The 20,227-nt window shown below is 36.1% G+C and overlaps 7 protein-coding genes across 7 annotated transcripts; 3 read left to right on the top strand and 4 right to left on the bottom strand.

Annotated features, from left to right (window-relative positions):
• Positions 1–1,265: 1,265 nt before the first annotated feature.
• On the bottom strand, positions 1,266–3,282 carry EV154DRAFT_529501 (kinase-like domain-containing protein). The gene is made up of 7 exons (XM_051603679.1): positions 2,861–3,282; positions 2,600–2,754; positions 2,452–2,521; positions 2,348–2,399; positions 2,153–2,277; positions 1,849–2,066; positions 1,266–1,777 (listed from the first exon to the last, which is right to left on the bottom strand). The coding sequence occupies exons 1-7, from the start codon at positions 3,212–3,214 to the stop codon at positions 1,708–1,710; spliced, it is 1,044 nt and encodes a 347-aa protein (XP_051451292.1). The 5' UTR covers positions 3,215–3,282; the 3' UTR covers positions 1,266–1,707.
• A 303-nt stretch (positions 3,283–3,585) lies between these two features.
• On the bottom strand, positions 3,586–6,071 carry EV154DRAFT_529498 (WD40-repeat-containing domain protein). The gene is made up of 2 exons (XM_051603678.1): positions 4,060–6,071; positions 3,586–3,983 (listed from the first exon to the last, which is right to left on the bottom strand). The coding sequence occupies exons 1-2, from the start codon at positions 5,697–5,699 to the stop codon at positions 3,932–3,934; spliced, it is 1,692 nt and encodes a 563-aa protein (XP_051451291.1). The 5' UTR covers positions 5,700–6,071; the 3' UTR covers positions 3,586–3,931.
• Positions 6,072–9,672: 3,601 nt separating this feature from the next.
• EV154DRAFT_431504 (uncharacterized protein) lies at positions 9,673–10,410 on the top strand (the record flags this gene model as incomplete). Its single annotated transcript, XM_051596614.1, has 1 exon — positions 9,673–10,410. One exon carries the CDS (start codon positions 9,673–9,675, stop codon positions 10,408–10,410), a length of 738 nt encoding a protein of 245 aa, XP_051451290.1.
• A 1,243-nt stretch (positions 10,411–11,653) lies between these two features.
• On the top strand, positions 11,654–13,239 carry EV154DRAFT_546224 (catalase; the record flags this gene model as incomplete). The annotated part of the gene is made up of 3 exons (XM_051604689.1): positions 11,654–11,846; positions 11,906–12,567; positions 12,646–13,239. The coding sequence occupies 3 exons, from the start codon at positions 11,654–11,656 to the stop codon at positions 13,237–13,239; spliced, it is 1,449 nt and encodes a 482-aa protein (XP_051451289.1).
• Positions 13,240–14,928: 1,689 nt separating this feature from the next.
• On the top strand, positions 14,929–16,185 carry EV154DRAFT_474011 (uncharacterized protein). The gene is made up of 5 exons (XM_051597947.1): positions 14,929–14,961; positions 15,021–15,419; positions 15,478–15,648; positions 15,711–15,915; positions 15,970–16,185. Exons 1-5 carry the CDS (start codon positions 14,935–14,937, stop codon positions 16,077–16,079), a joined length of 912 nt encoding a protein of 303 aa, XP_051451288.1. The 5' UTR covers positions 14,929–14,934; the 3' UTR covers positions 16,080–16,185.
• On the bottom strand, positions 16,184–17,755 carry EV154DRAFT_529488 (nuclear protein SNF4). Its single transcript, XM_051603677.1, has 4 exons — positions 17,402–17,755; positions 16,981–17,339; positions 16,724–16,918; positions 16,184–16,662 (listed from the first exon to the last, which is right to left on the bottom strand). The coding sequence occupies exons 1-4, from the start codon at positions 17,619–17,621 to the stop codon at positions 16,417–16,419; spliced, it is 1,020 nt and encodes a 339-aa protein (XP_051451287.1). The 5' UTR covers positions 17,622–17,755; the 3' UTR covers positions 16,184–16,416.
• An 88-nt stretch (positions 17,756–17,843) lies between these two features.
• On the bottom strand, positions 17,844–18,914 carry EV154DRAFT_398830 (putative methyltransferase-domain-containing protein; the record flags this gene model as incomplete). Its single annotated transcript, XM_051595242.1, has 2 exons — positions 17,844–18,415; positions 18,569–18,914. Coding segments are annotated over 2 exons (918 nt in total), but the record flags the coding sequence as incomplete, so codon positions are not given.
• Positions 18,915–20,227: the final 1,313 nt, after the last annotated feature.

Here is a 20,227-nt window from a genome sequence, read left to right as displayed (position 1 = left end):
ATGATCCGTTTTACCCTGTAACTTTGTATTGACTATAATAAACCTCTAGAATAAGATGTCATCTATGGAAATATCACGATACCTTTCTGGATGCTTTGTGCCCCAATGATGTAAAGCCGGTTGGTTTTAATAAAAAAATGTCTAGTCAAGTGAGTGACAAAGGCTTTTTGTTATAAGTGCATCAATAAAGTTTTTTTTGTAGTTACCCAACCACTTGGCGATTTTTTTCTAAAGCGGTGATAACGATTAACGTGCGAGTCAATGATAGACTTGAATCATCAATATTCTTTTTTTTTCAGTGTGTTTGATTTACAACAGACATCTTGACTTTTTTTTGGGGGGGAGTAAGCTCTTTATTAAATGACATGCAAATCACATGATTGAATCTAGAAGTCTTACTTGAAATCCATAATCATAGGGCTGTAACAAGCTGCAGACGTAATATCACCCTTGTTTCCATAGAAATCAGAAGTAAAGTTTTCATAAAACTTTTGTCTTTTTGTAGTGTTTAATTCAGAGAAAAAAAATGGATCCATTATCAACTAACCCTATTCATGAAACTTTGCCTAAACAAGATGTTGACAAGAAGAGCAAAGTGAGTACGTTTTAAATGTCAGGAATGAGATTTGGATAGTTGCGCTTCTCTTACACATAATGGTTGATTACTTGTTTTAAGATACTCGTCCAATTTATGTAACTTGATTTTTCATCTGATTCAAATCTACCTGTTATGAATTCTCTTCAGTCTTTCAATTTACAGCCATTGCGTCTTTAGGTAAGGCGTTCATTAGTTCTTAATATAATAGTAGTTGCGTAAAGCTAAACAGATGGCCTTGAGTGATCCTCCTCCATACATGGGGTTAACAGTGTTACATTATAAACTCTCTATTTAGTCCAATCACTGCGATTAAAAAAATAAAATAAAACTGTCAAAAATGAGAGAACATAAGACGATTGTTCTTGCCGGATACTTTTTGCATTTGGTAATTAATAAATAAAGCAGTTAGAGCAAAGGAACGTGACGGGTTTGATTCAAACAGGGATTATACCTGTTTTGATAATTTTTTTTTGACGTTTGATCCATACTAAATCATCATTAGGGAGGCTCAAGTAACTTTTAAGTTTCGATTTTTTTTTTTTTTTTTTTCTTGGACAATTTTAACCTCACAACAAGTGTCAAACTTTGGATAAAATCGAGCGTGAGAAAGCAGATAGTAAATTATGGATTAATCCCCCCTCCATTTTTAAAAGATGTTCATATCAGTAGAAAAGAGAACGCTTTAAGGAATAGAATACTTTTGTTTTTGACAGAAGAACATCAGCCCACATCCTAATTAATTTAATATTCTCATAAAGCTAAATTATAAATTGGTTTTTTAATTTCTTTGGACACGTTTTTTATGCTCCCAAAAGTCAGTTGTGGCGATTGTGTAACATGTACGTTGACACTGATATTGTTTTAATTAATGTATTCATTGTCCCCCCCCTCCTTCAAGCTACACGCTCATCATTATACACACACACACACCAATAAGAACAAGACAAAAAGAAAGGAGGGCATTCACACTAATTGTTGTTTATTTGTTATACTGGCAGCCCATCTTGCGAGATCAACCTTTTCCGTTGCAGCAGATACGAGATATGGATGATTCTAAAAATGACGCCCAAAACCCGCCCCACACAAAGTTAATTAACATTTTCCTGATATTAAAATAAATCGCACGTTCTTACCATTAAATCATTGGGTGTAGCTCTCAATAAAACATCTTTGGTTAAACTTTTTAAAGGAGATTAATTACAAGTGTCTCGTGTCATATATATATATTTGAAGTGTCCCCCTCTACTTACCATTTCGCAACGAAATCAGTTAAATCAGCAGGATACTGATTATTGGATGGGAACGCCGGAACGGGTTCATGAACAATGTGTTGTAATAATTCAAATATGGATAGAGGTGTACCTTCTGGAGGAAAAGGAAACCTTCCCATTGCTAATTCCATCAGTGTAATACCTAATGACCAAACATCCGATTTGACAGAATAAGGTGAGCCCATAATACGTTCAGGCTGTATACATACATAAAAAAAAAAAGGTCGCATACGGATAAGTAAAAATTACACGAATACTTTTTTAAACATTGCCTTCACTTTACACTCATATATGAACTGGTTCCAACAAACGTATCGGCAACAGAATTGATTAATTGGCCTGATACGCCAAAATCACATAATTTGATTTGTCCCTGAGAATTGACTAAAACATTCGAAGGCTTCAAATCTAGAGATTATTCAGTATAATGATGATGATTACTTTTTTGTTGTTATGGTTACGATTTTTTTTTTTTTACCTCTGTGGATGATACGATGTTCATCATATAAATAGATCAAGCCATCCACAATCTAAAATAAAGCGTAAATACAAAGAGAAAAGAAGGGGAGATGAACGACTTACAGCATAACCAATTCGTTTCAATACGTCTAATGGAAATGGACCATGTTTCTTGTAGATTTTATCAAGCGAGCTATATAAGTTATATATATTAAAAAAAAATAAATAAAAAAAAATACTCGAGTTATATTAAAAGGAGTTTGAACCCTACCCAGCATCCATGTACTCCATACAAATCGAAATATCGCCTCCATTCATGAAAGCACCATAAAAGCTAACGATATGTTTTGAATTACAGTCGTGCATAAATTGTAGTTCACGCATTATTTGTTTTCGTACATTCATATTAGCATCTACATGGACAATCTGTGTATTGTAGGTTATACATGCAAAAAATAAAATAAAAAATTAAACATCATCATCATGGGCAATGCCTATAATTCCCCCTTTTTTTGTGTTTGTCAAAATATACCTTTCTCGCCATGACGGTATTTGTTCGAACATGTAATACTTTACACACGGTCCCGCCGTTTCCTCTACCAAGTTCATCTATATTGTTGAAATCCTCTGGACGCAGATCCAGCCGCAACTCGAGGCCAATCTCTAATTCACTTAGCTGTTCGCACAACTGGCTGTAATCAGCTGGAGCATGTTTATTGTCATCATACGCAGATGATGCTTTTGTTGTTGTTATTGTGTCTGTCTTTAAGTCGTTTGCTGTGTTTGGCTCAGATGGAGGAGGTGAACCACCCACGACAACGGGTGAGTTTTGAAGCGTCAAATTTTTAAAATTACGCTTTTTTCTTAAAGTCACTTTGGAAAGCATAATACGTGTTTTTTTAACAGTTTTTTTTTTAAAAAGAAAGAAAAAAATGAAAACTTAAAAAGCACAAATGAAAAGCATTGGGAGCCACAAAGTTTGTTTTTTTTTAAAAAAGAAAAGAAAAAACCAAACTCCGACTAGTTTGCTGTTTGTGAAACTGTATGAGGACACCCATTCATAGGTTCAGAGAGTATCGGCAAGAAATTTATAATGTATGCTATTTCAATGGTGTAAAAAATTTGGAACCAGCAAATACGCGTATCCTAGACGTAAAAAATAAAAATAAAATCCCTCTGTCATCACATAAATGACGACATGCTCTAATATTATGTAAAAAAAAAAAAAAAAAAAAAAAAAAAAAATCTATTAAGGCCAAGCGCGCACAAGAAGTGAATGTCTGCATATCAAATAAAATACGTTTCTCTGAAATAGCATATTATGAAAATTGGAAATCAAGAATAACAAACTACGAGTTAAAAAACCCAAAAAGTTACCCTTCAGTTATCCAAGGAATGGATATGAGCACATTACTACTCGGAATGGACATGCCATTGTTTTAAACATAAAATCAGGCAACTTAGCACAGGTATATATATAAAAAAAAACCATCGAACTTCTTAAAAAAAGTGGTTATGTAGTTAAGCGAACAGAAGCGGTATTTTATTATTGACTACCCCCCCTTCCTACCCTCGCTTTTTCCAGTAATTCAACGTCTCTCTTTTACATGTTTTGAACACCAAAATCCAATATTCGAAACGAAGTTTCATTTTTTCTATAATAAAAAAGAAAAGAATGTGAATAATAATAAAAAAAGATCAAATGACTTTTTTTTTTTTATATATATATACTTTTGTACTGCAGCTACGCATCTTCTTCCGTCAAATGCAACACGCCATACACAGTCCACTTCGGTGATCAAGTCTCGAATGAATTTACCAGTTTTGATATCCCACATTTTTAATCCACCTTCAGAGCCGGATATAACTTTTTGGTCGTCATGTTGAAAGCATGTAATAGAATTTCCATGTCCAGATAATGCATGATTACATATACCAGTATCGGGTGACCATACTCTTAGAATAGAATCGGCTGCTGCAGACACAAGGTATTTATTAGTTAGTCCTAGTAGTCCTACAAGCACTGTATGTCCCTCTAATCTCTTGATGCAATCCCCTGTCTTTAAATCCCAAATACGAACAGATGAATCCATACTGCCACTCATACATCGATCTCTTTCTGCATCAATTACCACCGAATACACCTTTTGCGTATGTCCCTCCATTAATTGAATCATTCGACCTGTCCTGATATCCCAACTTCTCACTGTGTTGTCATAGCTACCACTCACCACCACATTACCATGATAGGCAATGGCACGCACGGATTGTCGATGGCCCACCAATGAATGTACAAAATACGGATTCTCACCGACACCATGATAATGGCCTGCAAGGTTTTTCGGGTCAGGCAATTTCCAAACTCTGAGGGTAGAATCACGAGAGCCAGTAACGATCATGGGTTGAACGCCCTTTGTGATTAACAAGCATCTTATGGTAGATGTATGCCCCGTAAAGATATGCGTGCATTTCCCAGTTTCCATATCCCAAACACGCACTCGCCTATCTGTCGAACCCGTCACGAGTGTGTTCCCAACATATTGCAATGCCCAGACACCTCCTTCATGACCCTCTAATGTCATGCGTTTTTTACCCGTATCGGTATAATAGATATTGACATGCGAATCATCCGCACCAGAAACAATTTTTTCATCATCAAACTGTAAACAGGTGACTACAAATTTATCATGTCCTTTGAACCAAGTTTCTTGAGCTCTTCCTTTCCTCCAATTTTGTTTGAGGGTATGATGTCTTGCATAGAGTTGTTTATAATCATGGATGATGGAGGAGTGAGTTAAGGGGTCTGAAAGAGAATAACCGTCTTCTAAAAGTAGTCTTTTCCAGGACGGATTATCCGAATCAATCACCGATTTCCATTTCTTGCATACACACGATGCTCTACTCAATGAAAGGGCATCAAGATAACTTGTAATTCGTCTCGATACCTCCAACGGTAATGTGGATAAAAAATCATGTTTCAAAACAGGCATAATCACCGAGTTAATAAATTGAAGCGTGTTGGTCGAGGATCGCTTTAGTAATTGAAATAATAGATAGGATTTTAAATTGGGAGAGATGGTATCAAAGGCTTGAATCATGGAAGGAAGTTGCCATAATGCGTTTAAGGTTAGATTTGCTTCTGTTGTTGTTGTATTGTTGTTGTTGTTGTTGGTAGGAATCAATGCCGATGTAGAAGGTATGTCATTTAGTGAGAATTCTTCATCAGACCGTATTAATTTTCGAGGTCGTTTGTGTCCCCATATCATTTTGGCATCACATGTGACGGATCTTTTCCTAGGAGGAGAAGAAGAAGAAGAAGAAGTAGTGGAAGAGGATGAACTAGGCAAATCAAAACATGAAAACCCTTTCATTGTATGAGACGTTACACCATTTCTGCTACCCTATGAAAATAGCATCCTCAGTTAGTGCCCTCTTTTTATTTAAATGCAAAAAAAAAAAAACTTGTACTCCTGTTTATATTACGATAATTTACCTCTTTTGGATCACTGTTTTCGTTGTCCTGTTGTATAGATGAACATGTCGGATGAAGGGTGATCTGAATAACATTAGAACCAAGATCGCTTGGTAAAGGTGAATGAAGTGGAGAGGAATGACTTGCATTTCACTTGTTGTATATATATATATATATATATTCTTTTTTTTTTTTGCTTTAGGGAGGGTTTAACCAAAAAAGAAAAAATAAAGGGAAAGAAAAAGAAAAGACGATTAATGTATGATTTTATTGTAATAATAATAATAATAAAAAAAAGGGGCGATCCGGTTGATTTCTTTAGCTTATACATGTACGCCCTCGCGCACACACCACCCCACACACACACTCTCTGTTTCTGCGGAATGTTAAAAAAAAAAAAAAGGTTCAAACAATCTGAATACACGCCACTCTCTCTTTTATTTCATTACAAAACATGTAATAAACAAACATCGTCTGTTTCATTCTCATACGTACTCTTGTTCATGGAAAGTTTATACATAGGGATGTTTAAAAGGACTACGCCACTGTTGTGCAACATCGATATGACAAAAAGGCCCATCATCAATTTAAAAACGGATGTTGAAAACACCAGGACGTGCGCATCCACTTTTGGCGCGCCAATTATGTAACTATACCCTTCATCAATCATGTGCTTCAAAAAGCTCTTTGGGGAACGACAATACAAAAGCATCCGTTCCCAAGTTTTATCTGCAGTAATTTCAACGTAAATTTGAAAGCCTTACAATTTCTCTTGTTAAATGCAGATTCACTTTTACCAATTCATCTTCAAAAAGAATATCAGCCATGATGAAATTCATTTAACTTTAAAAAGCTTTCTTATTCCAGATATAACTCATTGAAACCTCATTTATCATTTATGTTATCCTTATCACTTTTGACTTGCATTGATTTTGCTGAAAGATAAAAATCCAATGACTCATTGACTTGAAGCATTCTTTCACTGCAGTAACTGTCCGTAAAGGGATGATTGGTCCCCTAGATCTGGTTTATACTGCCTTCCCTGGGTAAGGCTTGATTTCTTGTATGACAGCAACGAGGTTTTTAGTTGCTATGAAATCCCCTTTTTACACAGACAGCTAATGAAGTAGTCATGGCACGGCATGGTTGGTAATTTTACAAACAGGAAACAGGAAAGCGTCTCCTTGACAGCAGTATGACTTTCTTGTGTACGCAAAAGTATTTTCTTGTCTAAAGGGAAAACTAGCTGTTTGCACGTTACTCACAAGCATATTCAAACGTTTTCTTTGGCACTCTTCACGATCGGACCTTTTAATGGGTACCATGAGTAGAAATGTTTCACACTATTCGGAATAGATCAGTGATCTTTTTATCATGACACAGTCAAGGCATGTGGAGTGAACAAGATTTTCAAACTTCTCTTCATTTTAAGAACATTCAATTAATAGAGAGCAAAGGGAGTCTTTTTATTTTAATATGTGTTGCTTAATGGTTCTACCTAATGCAAAAAAGGCCCTTTACTTTTGAGAATAAGAAGCCTTATTCAGAAAAGTAAAGGGCCAAAAAAACAAAAAAAAAGCCCCCCACCGAAGCAGGAGGCAAAAAAAAAAAAAAAAAAAAAAAAAAAAAAAAAAAAAAATATATACAAAAAAAAAAAAAAAATATATACAAAAAAAAAAAAATATATACAAAAAAAAAAAAAAATATATATATACAAACAAAAAACGATGCTTACTCCCCAACACCTCTGAGAAGTACGAATCATTCAATCCTGGGACTGACGGCACCAATGAGAGCTATTGAACAGCAAACATCAGTGTGAAAACAAACCTTAAAGAGAAGAAAAATCAATGGATGGGGGCTCCCTTTTTATACCATTTTGAAATCAAAAAATTTATGCGCCATGTGATAGATATGACTATCAAATATGACTATCGATATGACTGCCTCTGGGTAAGTGAATGTGTTTGCGCAGCAAAAGGATCGCTTTAAAAGCAAAAAAAGTTACACAAAACTACCCTTTTTCCTGTAAAAATCACTATTTTTCATGCCACAGAAATTCATGCCTTCTTTGAAGTCTTCACGTTACTCAACTGTCTTTTTTTTGTTACGCCAAGTCACAGAAAAGAGAGTTTAGACCTATTAGAAAGCACTCCAGTGTAGTTATTTTTATTGACCTTCATTTACTGTTCATAATTAAGAATGTCTTTTGTCATTCTGTCTAATAAAAGAACAGGTTTTTCAATGCTGTCTTTCACTCCACATGTATGCAAGTCATTATATAATGGGCGGGGGTAACTACTTGGACTTAAGGGTATAGTCAATGCTCACCATTAGTCATTATTTCCTTTTTTTTTTTTTCGTGTACGGCTTCTTAAACTTTATGCAAATGTTACAGTCCCCGCTTCCGACATTTCAAGTTCCTTCAGGCAACGTTTTTTGATGAAAGACCGTTATTATTATTATTGGATAGAGAAAGTCGCATACTTTTTTTTTATAAGAGCTTGCAGTGAAATCCATAAACCCACATTCACACTCAAAGACCTGTAATGGCTGTAATAACTGTGCCCCCATAGTATAACAGTAAGGCATGATGTCCTTTTCCGTCAGTTGAGTACAGAGACCTTGGCGGTGTTTGCAAAAAAAAAGGGTCGTGTGCAAAGATCATTTGCATTTACAACTTCCTTAGTTTGACGCATTATACTTTTTCTTTGCCCAAACCAGACATGCTCTTTAAGTGAGGATCAGAAGTCAAAGTGGCTTAGAGTACGACTAGTTTTAATTAAACAACGTATAAGCGTACCTTTTTTTTCTCCAGTATTTCTTCTTAAGCCTCAATGTGACACGTTTCTTAAACAATCAGTCAAAGGAATAGAACTAATGGTACAACTTACTTGTGTGGGAAACCCTATTCCAAACTCTGGCTCTATAGGGAAGGGTAGCAGAACAACGTCACGGCCATCTGTCAGATCAAGATTCTCAAGTATGCGAACTGAAAGTTCGGTGCGGTCTCCAAGGCCCAATCAACCCTTTTTTTTTTGCTGCCTGCTTGGTATGAAAATGGGCAATTTCATCCCAGCACTTATATAGAATTAATCAGGTATTCATAAAAGCACTTCTTTTCGTATATTTGTGGTCTCATAATGCTGTAAATTTATCAGTTTCATTGGATAAAAGTATAACAGAACCTCGGATGAGCTCTTCAGTAAAATAAACCATCCAAAAGGCGAAAAAAGGAAGGAGACCTCAAAGACGTAGACAAAGGTAAGCCTATATTATCAATTCAAGTAAAGATGTTGACCATGCGTTTGTATACTGAGTTTAATAAATTAGATAATAATAATGAAATTTATGCCAACAAGTCCATAAAGGTAAAAGAAAGGAAAATTCGAAAATTTGAGGAGGAAGGAGTAAAAGAAGGTAAAATCCCTTATGACCTTAGGCTGTCAGTCATGTACGCTTTATTAATCTATTTAACTTAGACGATGCTCCCAAAACTACAGCAAGAAGTGACTATGAAAAACAAGGTCTCGGTGAAAGCAACTATAAAAGAAGGAGAAAAGGTAGAAATGCTAGGGTTCAAGAACTATTTCAAGAAGAAGAAAAAGCTGAAAAGTATGAAGGGAGAATAATAAAAAAAACAAACGACTTTTTGTAGTAAAACTCAAAAAAGATGCAAAAAGTGCGTTGAAATGATTTAATGAGCCATTTGCAGTTTTATGATATTAATTTATTTATACTAAGACTAGCATGGCCTAATTCTTGAGACAAGCATATGACTACTGGCAAGATTAACCAGGCAACTATTATTAAATAAAAGCTCTCAAGAAGGTGCATATGATCAGCAAATACCTCAGACTACAACATGATCAATGGATTGCCCTTATCATGATGATTGTGCTACAGATATGGTTCCCAGCAATTCGAAAAAAGCGGTTGCAAAAATACAAAGGAAAACTTACCTGTCAACACATTTCCAAGAGATATCAATTTATTTCGGCATTTACGAGCTTCTACTGACAAGTGAATATATTGCAACAAACGATTGTATCCTACCATTCCTTGGGTCGGCGATAACTATGCAACTAAATGAACAATGTACGGAAGAAATATACATATATACTTGTGGTCCAATAGTTATAAACACTGAAAGACTCCTAAAACATTATATTAAGTTCCGCTCATACAAACCATGGGAATTCTATTCCCTTGATGCATTTACAAAAGGGTTTACCCCTGTAATACCCATTTACTACCATGGTCACGTCTCTCAAAAGAATAAAGACATCACCGTTTACCATTTTGCCTCTAGGATATTGTCAATTGTTTCCAGCAACCAAATTATTACAAAAGAAATGATGGTTGATTTGTGGTTATTTATGGTACAAATTCCTCTGTTCACGAAAGTATCAAGAATCAATAATTTGCAAAAACAATCAAGTAAATATGTCGACTTTGGTTATTTGGTGGGTATATACGCTTATATTGAAGAAAAGCTGAACAGACGAGTCAGTTCATTTCCAACATGTATAGTCAAAACTGCTACCAAAAATATTGCTTTAAAGATAGGAAAAGGGCGGTTTGTTCGGAGATATCAAGAAAACAAATGATGCTCTCTAATGAAAGAAATGAAGAAAGACTTGATGTGAACTTCATTGATTTATTTAATAAATGTTACACTTTTCTTTTATGGTTTTTCTTATGATGTATATGATTCAATAATATTTTCCTATTGAATATACAATTAGAGTAAAGATCGCTTTAATATTATAAACGGCGTAGTCATTTTGATCAACATTTTAAATTTTTTTCTCTAGACAAAAAGCAGTTTTTTCAGGAGTGTTTAAATATACATTTTTATTAGATTATGTTAATAATAATGATGATGGAAAAAGTTCCTTTTAGTTCACAAAACATTTTTATTTGACAGGATCAACCACGAGAAGGTAGGAGGCCATCTGATACCAAAAATTATTCTACATAATAGATTTCTCTACTACATAGTCCAAACGACAGCACTTAGTTTGTTAACCCAAAGCCAGTCTGGCAACCCAGTCCTAAACTTCAGCCTTTCATAATTTACATCCGAATTGCAAACTTAAAGAACAAACGAATTTTTCTTTATCTTCTCTTTTAATAATGGCCTTGGTTAAAAATCGCCACCCGGCCCGAACAACATTTATTGCCATGAACATAGAGGCAATTGAAGGCGGAAATACAGTATATTTTTTTTTGAACTTCTGACAAACAAGTTACACTCCAGTCTCCAAGCCTTTCACTTTTGTTGAGCTTGTACACCAATACTTTTCTTACGTAAGCGAATGTTGTGCGCCACCATGGCCCATAAGATTGCACCATATAAAAAAATTAGCATTGATAAGAGATCTTCGTATTTATGACATAATTCTTTATAAGCCGACAAGTTTTCTAATTATAACTTGTAACATGATAATTACTTGAATTATATTCTTTCAATCAGGCTTATTACGCGAGAAAAAGTCGATATTACACATGTACAAGATGCACTTATCACGCCTGCTTTTCCTTCTACGTTGTCCATGATATAACAAATTGTTATCTCTCGTCATGAACTAAACCTATAAAAGTCTGGGGTGGGGTTCTGTTTATGAAAAAAAGTGACGTTACGTTTTAGATTCAGGCTAACAAAAAAAAAAAAAAAAAATCGCTTTGTAATTCCAATTTTTATTGGCTGAAATTTTAGTTGCATAAAAATTTATTCCTCAGCATTACATACCTCTTGTGAAACCATGTCTCTAAATATATAAACCGGGCAAGTTTTAATTCATTTCTTCTCTAAATCGATAATTATTTTTTTTATCACACTTACACTAAATGTCTAACAAAGTTTTAACCACCTCTAACGGAAACCCCGTTGATAATGACCAAACCTCTCTCACTGCTGGCGTCTGGGGACCTGTTCTCATGCAAGACTTTCACTTAATTGATAAACTTGCGCATTTTGATAGAGAGCGTATTCCTGAGCGTGTTGTTCATGCCAAGGGTGCGGGAGCCCATGGTGAATTTGGTAATAATTAAGATTTTATTACTCTGGCCAATTCATATTAACATTTTTTATTTATTCAGTTGTCACTCATGATATTTCTCACCTCACCAAGGCTAAATTCTTAAACAAGGTTGGTAAAAAGACCCCCATGTTTGCTCGTTTCTCTACCGTAGGCGGTGAAAGGGGTAGCGCAGACACCGCTCGTGATCCCCGTGGGTTTGCCTTGAAGTTCTACACAGAAGAGGGTAACTTGGATGTTGTTGGTAACAATACACCCGTCTTCTTTATCCGTGACCCTTCCAAATTTCCTGATTTCATTCACACTCAAAAACGTAATCCTCGTACCAATCTCCATGACAAAAACGCAGTGTGGGACTTCTTCTCGTTGGTACCCGAATCCCTTCACCAAGTCACTATTCTTTATTCTAACCATGGTACACCCGATGGTCATCGTCATATGCATGGCTTTGGCTCACATACATTCAAGTTGGTGGATGATAAAGGTAAATGGAAGTACTTCAAGTGGCATTTCAAGACCCAGCAAGGCTCCAAGAACTTGAAGCCTGCAAAGGCAGCTGAATTGGAAGGAACCAACCCCGATTACTCTACCAATGATCTTTTCCAATCTATTGAGAATGGCGATTATCCAACCTGGGATGTTTGTATTCAAGTCATGGACGCTGAGGATGCAAAGAAGTACCGTTGGAACGTATTAGATGTGACCAAAGTTTGGCCCCATAAGGTAAAAATAATAAAAAAAAAAGATGTACCTAGTTATTCTTCACAACAGAAACAATTAACAATTTATATATTCTCTTAGGACTATCCTCTTCAACCAGTGGGCAAATTCACATTGAACAGAAACCCCGAGAATTACTTTGCCGAGGTAGAACAAGCAGCTTTCTCACCATCTCACATGGTGCCCGGTATTGATACCTCAGCCGATCGTATGCTACAAGGCCGTCTTTTCTCTTACCCTGATACACATCGTCACCGTCTCGGTGTCAACTACAAGCAAATCCCCATCAACCAACCCCAATGTCCAGTTAATACCTACCAACGTGATGGTTTCATGACCGTCAATGGAGGTAGTGGCCGTGCACCCAACTATGGTCCCAACTCTCAAAATGGACCGGAACATAACAATCTTATTGGCTCCATATTTGCACCTGAAGAAGTTGAGGGTTTGATCGGTCGTTTCAGTTTTGAGTTGACAGACGATGATTTTGTTCAACCCGGAAACCTCTACCGTCTCATGACAGAGGAGGACAAGAACGATTTGTGTGAGAATATTGCTGGTGATATGGAGACGGTTGATGATGAAATCATCCAACGTCAGCTTGCTCATTTTGAACGTGCAGATCCTGATTATCGTCGTCGTGTTGAGGCTGCTCTCAAGAAGGTAAAAGGATAAATATTCTTTCAACCCATTGTAAATACATGTATATATATATCGTTGATACCTTGATTTGTCTCTTTGTATATATTTATGGTTCACCTACTATTTATTGTAATAAAATGTTTATTTTATTCGTCATTACCTCTTTTTGTAACCCCTACTACTCCGATACAATGAGATCATTTTACGGTCATGCAGAGTTTTTTTTTTTTTAGACAGCTTTTCAGAAACAAAAACGCCCTTCAAGATAAGCGATATCAACTGGTATGTGCGTTCTAAACATACAAATATGCATTTAATTCATTAGGGTAGGACCAAGAAAAAAAAGTAAACAGTCATTAAGCCGCAGCAGAAAAAAACATGATAAAAAGGAACGTTGACCGTCTACTCTATTGAGCTTTTTTCTAGAGAAAATAGTCATCTATTCTGAATTTGCACTTTTTGCAGTTGTTTTAAACTTGCAAGCTGAATAGAGTGACAATTCGAGAGATAATCTACATGCCAATCAATCAAATTGAGGTATATCCAAGGTAAATATTGACTTTTTTTTTTGTTTGATCATCAGCGTCATATAATTTTTTATATCAGTGATGGTGAACTTACCCTTTTTTTTTTCTCTTCCTCTCTTTTCTTGTTTCTCTTAAAAAAAAAGGAAATGAGCAGTGCAAAACCTCAATACCTCTACTCAGCCTCTGTGGAAAAATCCTATTATAAATTCTTTGCGTCGCTAACTTCAAGAGTCAATAATAGGGTTTTAAAAGCGCCCACATCCACCATGAATCAGGCCTCTTATATCTTTCCTGCAAATATCGTTGACAGCCCCCTTATGATGTCAAATATGTACTTGTTACTTCAATTAGCAGGCGCCCAGATTCGAAATCATGTCATCCGAGCTATCGTAGCGAGAAAGCTTCTTTTATGGCTGATTAAAGAACGGCCTGATATTGTCCATGAAATGCTAAATTAGCTTTGGACATTTAATAATCGTGTGAAATAAAAAAAAAGTTACGCCAACATCTCTATGTTTCACAGACCAATGAATTTTTTGCATTTTAAAAGAGCTGTCTGATAAATGTTTGATAAAAAGGGAAGGAAAACAGACATTTTTGTCTGCAGTCAAAAGATATTCTGCTTTTTTTATAACTAAATGTTTGAACAACTGATGCCAACGGATTCGTATGAAATGCTCTTGACAAGAGTTATTCTACGAGCCGAAGCAGTGACAGGATTTCGTACTCGTAGAACAGATGTGACGATGTTGTTGGATAACATTGAAGACAATTTTATCTTGAACGCTTATTTCAGACTAGAAGTCATGACCCTCTTAGGCATTCAGTGGCCTTCAACATTCGAAAACGAAAAGCTGAAGGCAAGACTCTCTCGTGACCTGATACTCTGGTTTAAGCAAGAGGATCCTAATGCATTATTTACATTGACAAACGGGTTTTTTTACTAGACTCTGTTGGTGTAACATCTGCCTGTCCTCCATATATGGACTGTTTTTTAAAATAATAGTTTTGACACTCCCCACACTCACACCCCCCATATTTATGCGTAAGCGAATAGATTTCAAGCTTATTATGAGATGTACCAATAAGGTTTCTTAAATCCTTATGATTCAAATTCTCGTCACAAATTTCAATTAAAAAGCTTTCCTCACAACACCCCGCATTTTTTCTTTCTTTCTTCTTTTTTAATAATAATAAAAATATGTTTAGATCTATTGCAACCCGCGTTGTAAGTTTTAAGGGCTATCTATGTGAAAGAATCATGTGTAAATAATTATTTAAAAATAGGTGAGTACAGCCACCCGCACCCCTTGTCAAGCTCGTTTCTTGGCCTCTCAAAGCGGTTCTGCCACATCTGCCATTTCATTCAAGAAACATATCCGTCAACGTCGTTATGGACCTGTTCCTGTTGTGCCTCAACCCACTGTGGAGGACGCCGTCACCAACATTCTTTACAACACGCCTCCACCCAGTCTTCAACCTGAAACTCGCCACATCTTGAATTGTCTTGTTCAAAACGAACCTGGTGTCCTCAGTCGTGTTTCCGGTTGTTTAGCTGCTCGTGGTTTTAATATCGAATCATTGGTTGTTGCCAATACTGAAGTGGAGGATCTTTCTCGTATGACCATTGTCTTTAATGGTCGTAACGTTCAAATCGAACAAGCAAGACGTCAATTAGAAGATTTGGTAAGTTTTATACAAAGTGAGAGAGAGAGAGAAAGGGTATTTACACATCTCATCAAAGGTTCCTGTCTGGGCTGTTTTGGATTATACAAAGACAAAATTGGTTGAGCGTGAGCTTTTATTGATCAAGGTGTCTATCCTTGGTCCCGAACATTTACACGAACAATTACCTACTCACAAGTTGGATTCTGATGCCGAATATGAGGACGAAATTATCTCCCGCTATGAAAGTGTAAGTTTGGATAATATGTGTCAAAAATAAGAGAGAAGGGATTTTGATAGTATTCTATGTAGAACTCTTATGCTGCACCTGCTGATACCCTTCGTGAGACTTTCTCTCACTTGCGTGCCTTGACAGAGCTCACCCGTCTCTTTGATGGTAAGGTGGTTGATGTCTCCTCTGACTCTGTCATTATCGAATTATGTGCCAAATCCTCTAGATTATCTTCCTTCATGAAACTCTGTAAGCCTTTTGGTATTCTTGAGGCTTCAAGAACAGGTAAAATAATTATAACTTGGGGCTCAAGAATATATATTAACTTTTTAATTTTAGGTATCATGGCAATGCCTAGATCTCCTGTTCATGATCACTATGAACCTCAAACTGATCATTCCTATGAAGATACTGAAGCTGTTGATGCTTCTATGCTTCCTCCCGGATAAATAGATTATAAATCACTTGTCATTTCTTTTTACATAATCCCTTTCTATTTTTTTTTTCAAAGCAAAAAACCCATACACATACATAAAAAAAAAAAAAAAAAAATCCAAATCATGTTGAGTCATAAATTTCTATTGGATGCATCTGCTTATGAGTACTGTGTAACCGTCGCACAGGAATCTGGGGGGGGGGAGGAGAGGATTTTCAAAAAGAGTTTTGTACACGTCAAAAGGATCCACATACACTTTTTTGCATAGTTTTTTTTCTCTATTTTCTTTTTATTAGAGTTGATAAAGATATGATACAAATGGTGAGAAGAGAGGCTGATTTTTGTTGTTGTTATTCTCGTTTATACCCTACGAGATAACCGAGAATGTTGGATAAACTAACTATGCCAATCAATTTGTTTTCGTGATCCACAATGATTAATCTATACACTCTTTGTTTTCGAATTGTTCGAAAGATGGAATGAAGTGTATCGTTGAGTGTACATGTATGAACTCCAGGGTAATCTTTAGGTCTTGCTTCCATTGCCTCTCCAACCGGAATATCCAATTCTCTATATCTACCTGATCTAGCAATACTCTTTACACAACTTTTTAGTTTCCTTATCAACCTCTTCTTCCGTATCTCTCTTTATTTTTACCATCACGTCAATTGTTTCGTATACGTTGATCACAACTCCATTCGAATCCACAATAGGTACTGCGCTAATACTTTGTTCGACAAACATGTTGATTACCTGAATTACAGGAGTTGACATGGATGCTGTGGCGATATTATCATATGTTCCAATCTTGAGTTCAGACAAAGGCTGACGTAAAACCTTTGTATGTTGAAACTAATAGTATCTATCTATGAGCAACACTTTCCATAACCATAGATATATAAAAACTCACTTACATTGGATGCGATAAATTTCAATATACGATATTGTGTAATGACACTCACAATCATTTCTGTACCGGTCTCTGGCTCAATATCTAGTAAGGGAACACGATGCACTCTACTTTGTGCCAGCATGCGACAAGCGTCATACAATGTGGCCATGGGATCCATCGACACTAATTGTGGAGCAGGTGCACCTACCAATTTCTCCACGTTACGTAAATGAGCCAATTCAAAACTTTCAATTTCCCGAAATGCATCTTCGACAGAGGAATGGGTATAATAATATTGAATAAGGTTGATGAAATCCGCAACCGTCAACATGCCAGCGAATTTCTGGTTTTCACTGGACCATAAAGGAGCAGAAACAATGCCTAAGAGTTGATGTTAGGCACAGACAAAATTAAAAAAAGTAATAATACACTCCAAGAGTTACCATTTTGCACAAGTGCATTAAGGGCTTTTTTCACCAAGAGTCGAGTATCGAAAACAATGAGTCGATAACTCACGGGTAAAACGTCGTATGCTGTATGTTGTTTTAAAAAGGTGCACATTAAGGACTGGATTTCACAAGCCTGTTCGGGTAATGGAGGTGTTGAACCCGCAGACTCTCTATCGAAATTGTCTGTTGAAGGTACACTTGAAGAATATGACATTTTTAAATGAAAAAAAAAAGTGCTTTGTGTTGTGCGTAAAAAGGAAGAAACAAAAAAAAAAAAAATGTTTTATTTTGATTTATTATTGTTTTTAAACCGCTCAACGTGGAGTACCAGCTGACCCCAAAGTCTTGGTGGTGGGGAATGAAGAAGCCGTAATTTGTAAATTTTAACTGCAGTGGTATTTTCAAATGTTTTCAACTGCTGCTTTTCAATATTCTGGAGCTGTGAAATCATAAAGTATTTTTTGCATTGACCAAAGAAGGAATTTTCCTCTTGCACCGTCAGGCCTCTTTGTTTGTAGCACAAATAAATGATTGTACTTGCATCACATAAATCGCGAAATGTCGAAATGAGCTTACTAAAATGCTCCACATTATATAGTACATCAGAAGCTATAATCACATCCAATGCGCCATCCTTTGTTATGTCCGCTGCCTCCTCCTTGTTGCCCCAACTCAGCGTTTTGATACTCAACCGCGAGGAGTCTTGGATACCATTCAATACTTGATTTTCCTCAATTAAGCCCAACGCCTCTTCTAGATCTGTCAAGATAATATGTGGAGGTTGCTCACATTCCTGATAGCATTGAGCTATAGACAATCCTATATATCCCGTTCCTGCACTTAGATCCAATACACGTTTATTGGCTAGATGTGTTGGATCTGTTGCAAATATCTTTAGGAGTATATCTGTCATCACAATCGCCGAATCCCATATCTTGCCTGGTGTTCCAAAATGCCATTGCTCTCTCAACAAAAAATACGTGCTTTTGGACAACGACGACGGTAGAGCTCTGTATTGTTGTCCTTCCAAATCATGCACGATAGGTAACCAATCCTCTTTCTGCTTCTTGTCCTCGATGTAGATAGGTCCCACCGTCAATGCCAGCACACGACTGTCTGTGGTTGTCAGCGATAAGTAAAATGAGCTATCTTGTAGGGCACTATTGACTCGATATTCAATGCCGCCAATGGATTTAAAAGGGAGAAAACCTTCAGATTTTGCAGCGTCTGGATCCCAAGCATCTTCGGAAATGGGACGAGATTGGATCTGATGGTTCGTTAGCGAACGTTTGTTGTTTACCAAGATAGTGCAAGTTAATTTGATTAAATGAGGGTGTAGATCCATTAATAACCCCATTTCAGTAACAAGTTTTAAATCGATTCTGTACCACTCTCTTAATTGTATCCTATTTTCAATACGGCGATGTAACACAATTCGTAATAAATTGGAGTTCTTGTACAATGGCTTTGAAAATGACCCCTCTAATGGTAAAACTTTTCTGTTTTTAGTTGCAAACATTTATTTTGATATGAAAGAAAAAAAAGAATAATTATAAAAAAAATGTGTGGTACATACTGATCAAAATAGCAAAATAATCTCCGAGTATGGGAAGCATTTTGCCTCTCTTTTTTTTTTTTAAGAAAAAACATAAAATATGGGTTACACATCGATTGTAACCCATAGTTTATTTATAGGGATAGTCATTCACATATACAGTGAATTGCAACTGAAAATATAGAGTTGCCGAAGCGAAGGAGGAATAAGTGGTACAAGCTCTTTATTTTTCAGATATTTATGTATTTATAAAAAAACGAGATATTTCAAGCAAGCTAAACTAAATTCAATTTTTTTTTGGGAGGGTTTCCAAGTGTCACATTTGTCAATTAAAAAATCTTCGATACCAGGGTTGGGTTTTTACCACTTCTTCATCCTTTGCTTCGGCAACTACATTGTTGTATGTCGTGCCTTGTTGCCTTCGTTTTAAACTCCGAGCTGGTACCCTTTTCCGCAGTCTACTTATTTTTTTAATGACATTTTCGTTATGATGGTGGTTACTTTCGTCGACTTGTTCAGTTTTTTCCCTGCTTATTAGATTCAGGATGTATTTATGGTTTTCTCCATCCAGCTGAGCAAGGTGTGAACCTTCTGTATTGTTTGCTATTTACAGTCTAATCACGCATATTCACATTACGAAATATATCCATGATGTAATTCATTCCTAGACTGTAAACTGATCTATACCAGCCAGTGAAATATGATACTTGGTAGACAATTCTTTCGTCTTAAAGCAGCTTTTATTATTATTTTTGACGCGTGATTTCTTACGAAGCGACCAACAATATTTAAAAAAAATTCCCTATATCCATTAATGAAAATTTCATCCTTTGATGTAAACTAAAAGAATGATCAATGGTAAATTTTTGATCATTGACCAATTAATAAGATTACATAAAGATTAACAGGTATGCAAAGCCGTGATAAAGAAATATAAAGTTGACCGCGGGTAAATACGGGTTTAATCAGACAAACTGCTGCAAAAGAAAGAGTTTCCGACTAGTGGTCTGCGCCTTGTTATTCTACTCCAGGCTTTACTGAAAACAGACGAAGACGGATGGTAAGTGGGAAGATTGCATTGCCAGAAGATATAAAGACTATTCCAGGAATAAAAAAACAAGTGCAAAACATTGGGGACGATTGGCCTCATTTATCGCGATTAAGGTCACAATCGCATCGACTGATATTTGACCACGATAGAAATTCTGCGGTGATTAATATCTCGAGAACATCATCCTCAGAACAGCAGTGAACATTGCAAAAAG

The sequence above is a fragment of the Mucor mucedo genome (genome assembly GCF_025094135.1).
Source record: "Mucor mucedo strain NRRL 3635 chromosome Unknown EV154scaffold_193, whole genome shotgun sequence".
NCBI classification, from domain to species: Eukaryota; Fungi; Mucoromycota; class Mucoromycetes; order Mucorales; family Mucoraceae; genus Mucor; species Mucor mucedo.
This window is presented reverse-complemented; position numbering and strand designations above follow the sequence as displayed.

Coding starts and splice junctions, on each gene's coding strand:
- EV154DRAFT_474011 (XM_051597947.1), top strand. CDS start 14,935: ATGTTTAGATCTATTGCAACCCGCGTT. Junction 15,420..15,477: donor GACGTCAATTAGAAGATTTG/GTAAGTTTTATA, acceptor ATCTCATCAAAG/GTTCCTGTCTGGGCTGTTTT. Junction 15,916..15,969: donor TCTTGAGGCTTCAAGAACAG/GTAAAATAATTA, acceptor TTTTAATTTTAG/GTATCATGGCAATGCCTAGA.
- EV154DRAFT_529501 (XM_051603679.1), bottom strand. CDS start 3,214: ATGCTTTCCAAAGTGACTTTAAGAAAAAAGCGTAATTTTAAAAATTTG. Junction 2,400..2,451: donor TGAAACGAATTGGTTATGCT/GTAAGTCGTTCA, acceptor GCTTTATTTTAG/ATTGTGGATGGCTTGATCTA. Junction 2,278..2,347: donor ACATCGTATCATCCACAGAG/GTAAAAAAAAAA, acceptor AATAATCTCTAG/ATTTGAAGCCTTCGAATGTT.
- EV154DRAFT_529498 (XM_051603678.1), bottom strand. CDS start 5,699: ATGAAAGGGTTTTCATGTTTTGATTTGCCTAGTTCATCCTCTTCCACT. Junction 3,984..4,059: donor TGCGTAGCTGCAGTACAAAA/GTATATATATAT, acceptor TTTTTATTATAG/AAAAAATGAAACTTCGTTTC.
- EV154DRAFT_529488 (XM_051603677.1), bottom strand. CDS start 17,621: ATGTCATATTCTTCAAGTGTACCTTCAACAGACAATTTCGATAGAGAG. Junction 16,919..16,980: donor TGAAATTTATCGCATCCAAT/GTAAGTGAGTTT, acceptor AGATACTATTAG/TTTCAACATACAAAGGTTTT. Junction 16,663..16,723: donor ACGAAACAATTGACGTGATG/GTAAAAATAAAG, acceptor AGTTGTGTAAAG/AGTATTGCTAGATCAGGTAG.